Source organism: Xyrauchen texanus, chromosome 47 (genome assembly GCF_025860055.1).
Source record: "Xyrauchen texanus isolate HMW12.3.18 chromosome 47, RBS_HiC_50CHRs, whole genome shotgun sequence".
Taxonomy (NCBI): domain Eukaryota; kingdom Metazoa; phylum Chordata; class Actinopteri; order Cypriniformes; family Catostomidae; genus Xyrauchen; species Xyrauchen texanus.
In genome coordinates this window covers 4,599,837-4,606,385 of record NC_068322.1, presented here as the reverse complement: position 1 = coordinate 4,606,385, position 6,549 = coordinate 4,599,837, and the positions used below count along the sequence as shown (strand labels likewise).

The window sequence follows — 6,549 nt, the reverse complement described above, 5'->3', positions numbered from 1 at the left end:
GTTTGACACTGCTGGTGCACATTGTCACAAAAAGTCCACGTGTGTTCAATTAACTGTTTCTGAAATGTTAAATGGCTTTTTAGCGGTCAAAAATGTATGATATGTGCCTAAATTAAAAAATAAAATAAACCCACGATAGTAAATAGTTGCTAGAGTGAGCAATGTAAAATCTAATTCTGCGCTGTAATTATTTGCTGTCGGACGAACTGTTTGATGGTACTTACACTTGAATTAATTCATTGTTTGACAAAGTTGGGCTTTGCTTTGAAATGTGTCATATCTAGCAAATGTAAACACTTTGTGGTGCAAATACCTTTGTTTTAAGACGTCACATACTGAACGAGCTGGACATTACATCCGGTCTTCGCCAGACCTCGCGAGGTCGCAGAGAAGAACAGCCGCGCGAAATTACAACCTCCTTCCTGCACGCGATTCCGGTTGAATGTTGTTGTACGTTGCTCCGGTCAACTTTATGGCAACCGTTCGCCAGCGAGTTCATCATTAATGATTAATTCAGTGATATGAGTCGTCCAGAGTTACACTTAAACACATATAGAGACGGACTTTAACTGTAATTAATGGAACTCTTTAACTTAGAGAGTCGCGAGGCTGGTAAGTTGGTTAGCTTGTGAGCTAATGCTAAGAAAGTGAAGCTAGCAAAACAAATCCTGTTATAGTTACTGAGACACACATCATACAACATGTGTTTATATTGCTATTGTTATAGAGGCCTTGAAAATAATGCCCTGACTTATTTTGTCATCTATCTCATGACTATCTATGACGAAACTATAAGTATTATTTGTTTCTAAATATTGAAATAACAATGCTGAATAATGACAACATTTTCTTGTTTTAATATTTATTATGGTGTAATTTGTTTTAGTTGCATTAGTCATGAAATCTTATGTCATTACTACTATGATTTTTAGACATTTTTGTAGCATACATGAAAAGATTGAACTGCAATGCAACATTTTTAGGCATTCATTGAGTATACTTTTTCAGAGCAGAATCAGAACAGGAGTGTGTCTGTAACTATCTGCTTCTCTTCATTTTCAATTAATTATGTCTTGTTTAATACACTGTGACCAAGTTTGGAATAATGTACAGATTTAGCTGTTTTGGAAATTGGTACTTTAAATCACCAAAGTGGCATTCAGCTGATCACAATGTATAGTCAGTCAATCAAATCAAATCACTTTATTGTCACACTACATGTACACAAGTGCAAAAGTAGGTGAAATTCTTGTGTGCAGTTCCGAGCAACATAGCAGTCATGACAGTGACGAGACATATACCAATTACAGTAAACAACATACTTACACAACACAATTTACATATCAAATGTACACATACTTACACAACACAATAATTATGTACAGTAGACAATACACACAATATAGAATACACAATATACAATAAGTAAGAGTATATTAAATATAGTATATGTAAATATATATATATATTGAGGAGAATATGTTGACAGTCCAGTGTGAGATTATAGATGAATAAAGTGCAGTGCTAATTATTGATCCTGATAGATCAAGTGTTCAACAGTCTGATTGCTTGGGGGAAGAAGCTGTCATAGTCAGGACATTACTGATGTAAAAAAACGGATAAAAGTAATTTTCGATCAAATCTAGACAGGCTCCATTTCCAGCAGCCATCACTCCAACAATTATATCAAATGCAGTTTAAAGCTATTTGTTTTGTTAATTGAAGCTTAACATTGTTTTGTGTATTATTATTCTTTTTTAGTTGTCACAGTATGCAATAGACTGGCATGTCTTAAGGTCAATATTAGGTAAATAGCTAAATAGAAACCACTTTCTCTAGAAACTCGTCAGTCAATCATTGTTTTGAGGATTGAAGGCTATACAATGAATGAAATTGCTAAAAACTAAAGATTTCACACAAAGGTGAACACTACAGTCTTCAAAGACAAAGCACACAAGGCTCTAACAAGGACAGAAAGAGATGTGGAAGGCCAGATGTACAACTAAACAAGAGAAGTACATCAGAGTGTCTAGTTTGAGAAATATATGCCTCTCATGTCCTCCGCTGACAGCTTCATTGAATTCTACCTGCTCAACACCAGTTTCATGTACAACAGAAGACTCAGGGGTGCAGGACTTATGGGAAGAACTGCAAAGAAAAAGCCACTTTTGACAAACAAAAGAAAAGGTTAGAGTGGGCAAAGAAACAGAGACATTGGACGACAGATAATTGGAAAAGAGTGTTATGGATCTTAACCCCATTGAGCTTTTGTGGGATCAGCTAGACTGTAAGTTGCATGAGAAGTGCCCGACAAGACAGCCGCATCTATGGCAAGTGCTACAGGAAGTGTGGAGTGAAATGTCACCTGAGTATCTGGACATATTATATGACATCCTGAGATCTGGACAAAGATCTGCAAAGCTGTCATTGCTGCACTTGGAGGATTTGTTTTATGAAACCTTGTAATAGTCATTTTTCACATTATTAATATCCTGACTATACACTGTGATCAGTTGAACGCCACTTTGGTGAATAAAAGTACCAATTTCTTTCCATAAGAGCAAAATCTGTACATTATTCCAAGCTTTTGGCCGCCAGTGTATATGCCAAAGAATTCTTAGAAGTATCAGGACAATAAATACCCCACAATTATGATAAGTAAATTGAATGTTTTTTAGGTTTTTTTGCATATCAAATTCACTAATATTTCTGTTTATATTCATCTGCACCATCCATATTTTCTTCTTTTCAAAGCAATCCCTGCTCTCCCTCTCTCTGCCCTGCGTCTGGTTGTGCCACCTCTCCGGCTGATGTCAGCATTTTTATGGCAGATGATTCAGCGTCGTAATGTGACACAATATGGGAAGCTGGAGCAGTTTATAATGCTGGTTACAGAGACTATTCCAGACATCATGAGTCGAAGTCTGGTTAATAAACTGATCTTTCACCTGCGAAAAAAGGTAAACCCCAGTTGAGTTATATAACATGAACAGCTGAGAGCTTATTTATAATTCATATTTAAATTACCTAATGTAAGAAAATGTTTATATTAACTTGCATACTTAAAATTGTATTTTACATGGTAAAGTTCAGTTTTTTTTAAGTATAGCACAGTTTGAATTCAGAGACAACATCGATCATATTCTGCTAATGTTGTAGGTGATCTTGGAGCTCTGTCTGAAAAATAAACCACCTGACCTGTGGGTCATACAAGCACATCTGGATTCACTTCGAAATCTCACACATAAAGCAAGTGCTAACATTTTTGCTGTTGTTTTTTGTCATAGCACCAACCATAAACAATTCCATCTCTCTTGCATAAGTAACCTGTGTTTATCACTTTCAATTTATTGCAGTGTAAAGATGTGGAAAGTGAGATAGTCAATAACAAATTTATTAGAATGGTGCATGGTATCCTAGAGGACACAGAAAAGAAAGAGAATTTCATCCAGGTTAGACACATTTATATCAGTTTTTCCCCTTTCTTGTCTGTTGCTGTTTCTCTCTCTCAGAAATGTTCTCTCAGAAAGTGTTTCACCTTCAAATTCTCTGTTTTCAGAATATCTTTCCTGTAGAATATGGTTCAGGATATGATGCAGTGTTACAAAGCCTTGCATGGGAGTTCCTGTCTCAAGTGGAAGATCTGCTACCTGTTCCCAACCTTAAAGAGGTGGGTACTCCTCCCAATACAAGGCTTCATAGTGCATTGTCCATAGTTTAAAACGTTTTCAACAAGGGAATGGTCTTACACAAGCAGAGCGTGTAAACCTGTGTCTATTTGACTGGTCTAGTGTTTTTTCCTTAGACAGCTTCAAGACTGTGTGGTGGTCTCTCTATGATGGAGGAGATTGTGCAGCCGCTTTCAGATCCAGTTGAGATCAAGGATGTGCTTGAACACTTCAAAATCAGACAACTCCTTGCCAGAAATATTGAGCCCGCTCAAAGAGTTATCAGTGAAAGTGAGCTTAATTACACTCCCATATTTGTATGGTTGTAGTAAATAACATTTTGGGTGAATCTCAAGGACATGTCTGGGTCATATTTTACAACCATTTGGATTTTTTGCATTGTGATGTTATTTTCATTAATCAATACCTTCAGTGTGCGTAACGTGAAGAAACAAAAATGCTGTATTACATAAATTGTAAAGTATGTACTGTACCATGGTAGTATTTTTTGTACTTCTTGAATTAAAAAATTATCAATATTGCAGTTTTTATTTTGTAATGTATTATAATTTTTTGCTTTACAATAATGAAAAACAGAATAATGGGAATTACCAAAAACATCTGTAATTGAAATTTGCTTAATTGTGATGAAATGAGACAATGCAAAAAACTAAAAATACCTAACAGTTCACACATTTTTTGATTTACAAAAAATTTATCTTAATATTTTATATTGATTTTAATGTGACCTGGGAATCCTGTTTGCATGAGATTCACCAATGTGTGTAGAAAATATTTGTTGAAATGATGTTTCTGCGAGCCATTATTAGAATATTTTCTGAGCAGTTTTTGTTTTTGTTATACAGTGTCCATTCCTACTACCCCTGAAGTGGTTTGTTTGCCTCATCCAGTTGCACAAGAGACAATCTCACCTGCCATTTGCACTGATCACGAGGAAAGCTTGCCACCCACTTCCATTGTGCAAGAGACTATTATCGTTGAATCAAGTGGCACAGAGAATGAATCAGAAACTGAACAAGCTGCCATTACCATAATGAGCCCTGCTCACAGTTATTCTGAAGAGGCTGAAGCTGTAGTGGACAGTGAGGAGTTTACAGCAGTAGCCAGCACTGAGGAAGCAGAGGTAGTACTGGAACAAGAAGAGACCATTTGTGAAGAGAAAGATTCAGAGATCTGTGAAGTCCAGCAAATCTACCTCACCGCAGATGGTTCTGCAGTGGTTGTGTCAGAATTTGAAAATGAGGTAGAGCCAACTCAGCTGCAGTTCCTAGATCAATCAGATATGATGGAAGCATCTAGTGTGAGGCAAGTCACCTTAGAGCAGTGGATCTCAGAATTAGCTGGAAAGGGCATCTCTCTACCAGTCTTGCCTCCGAATCCTGTTGAGGTGGTGAGGGAGGAAATGATCTATGTTCCTGTCATAGAAAGACCACCGTCTGTGAAGTCCATCATCCACAGAAAGAGCAGCACACAACAAGTCGCTGTTTCCAAAAAGACAGCAGCCGGAGCTTCTGAATCCGAAATTACTCGAGAGGAGAAACGACACGCATGTCCTGAATGTCACAAAGAGTTCCGTTTCAAGTGCCTGCTGCGCAATCACATGCGCACTCACACGGGCGAGCGTCCGTTCCCGTGTTCAGACTGCGGCAAAAGCTTCCGGTGTCTCAGTTTCTTGACCAATCACATCAAAACGCACTCGCTTGCCAGACCGTTCAAGTGCACGCAGTGCGTCAAGACCTTCCGCAAAAAAGCCGACCTCATCAAGCATATTCGTGTGCACACAGGCATAAAAACGTACAACTGCACCATCTGTGGCAAAAGCTTCTCCCAGGGCTCATATTTAAAGATTCATCGCGAATGCCACACCTCGGAGAACCTCCACCAGTGCCCTCACTGCGACAAGAGGTTTCCGACGCCATTCAAGTTGTCCATCCACGTCCGACACCATTCCATGGAGCGCTCATACCAGTGTAATCTGTGCGGGAAAAGTTTCATATACGCCAGCCTTCTCAGAAGACACAAAGGTTATCACGCAGGTGAGCGCCAGTACCTGTGTTCCCTCTGCGGCAAGTCTTTTGTCTACATGTTCGACTTAAAGAAGCACCAACGCAACCATGAAAGACCCCGAATCAAGGTCACATGCAGTCTTTGTGACAAGACCTTTGCAGGACCAGAGATGCTGAGGTGCCATTTGCGCATACATACTGGAGAGCGCCCATTCCACTGCAAGATATGTGGAAAAGCCTTTTCTCAGATCGGTAACATGAAGAGACATGAGCGCGTGCACACAGGCGAGCGCCCCTTCACCTGCGAGAGATGCGGAAAGACCTACAAGCATTCTTCTCACCTGAAGAACCACATGCTCAGCCACACAGGTGAACGGCCGTGGCAGTGCTCTCATTGTGGGAGGAGTTTCAAGTTTGCTGGGCCTCTAAAGAAGCACGAGAGAATTCATCTGGGTGAGTGTGCAGACCGCAGAAAGAGCTTTGACGAAACCCGTGAACGCAAGAAACTCAAACCCAAAAGCCCTTGACTGAATGTGGGAATCTGCAGTTGAAACATGACTGTTTAGTTAAGTTAATTCAAGTCATGTATCAGAATTATCTGGTCCTTACTTTCAAAGTTCTACATATAAAGTTCCTTCAAACCAGTCAAGTTTATGCTTACTAGTTACGACTATCACGTAAAAAATACTTTATAAATTTGTACTTGAGCAAAGTTGGTGGCATTTCTAGATTTGGTAACATTTGAATTCCTTAATTTCAGTAAAGCTGTTGAAATATGTTGTCATTAATAGGCATCATGTTTTTTCAATCATGCTGGATGAGTTCAACATACATACAAATAAATAATTGTTTAT

At 38.7% G+C, this 6,549-nt stretch overlaps 1 protein-coding gene across 1 annotated transcript; it reads left to right on the top strand.

Moving 5' to 3' along the window:
• Positions 1-408: 408 nt before the first annotated feature.
• Positions 409-6,235, top strand: LOC127638814 (zinc finger protein 502-like). Its single transcript, XM_052120559.1, has 7 exons — positions 409-612; positions 2,755-2,960; positions 3,160-3,249; positions 3,357-3,452; positions 3,560-3,670; positions 3,806-3,959; positions 4,535-6,235. Exons 1-7 carry the CDS (start codon positions 579-581, stop codon positions 6,220-6,222), a joined length of 2,379 nt encoding a protein of 792 aa, XP_051976519.1. The 5' UTR covers positions 409-578; the 3' UTR covers positions 6,223-6,235.
• The last annotated feature ends 314 nt before the right edge of the window (positions 6,236-6,549 follow it).

Bases quoted from the DNA above. Each gene is read 5' to 3' on its own strand.
- LOC127638814 (XM_052120559.1), top strand. From the start codon at position 579: ATGGAACTCTTTAACTTAGAGAGTCGCGAGGCTG. The intron at 2,961-3,159 runs GTAAACCCCAGT...CTAATGTTGTAG, and splicing joins TCTTTCACCTGCGAAAAAAG to GTGATCTTGGAGCTCTGTCT. The intron at 3,250-3,356 runs GCAAGTGCTAAC...AATTTATTGCAG, and splicing joins TTCGAAATCTCACACATAAA to TGTAAAGATGTGGAAAGTGA.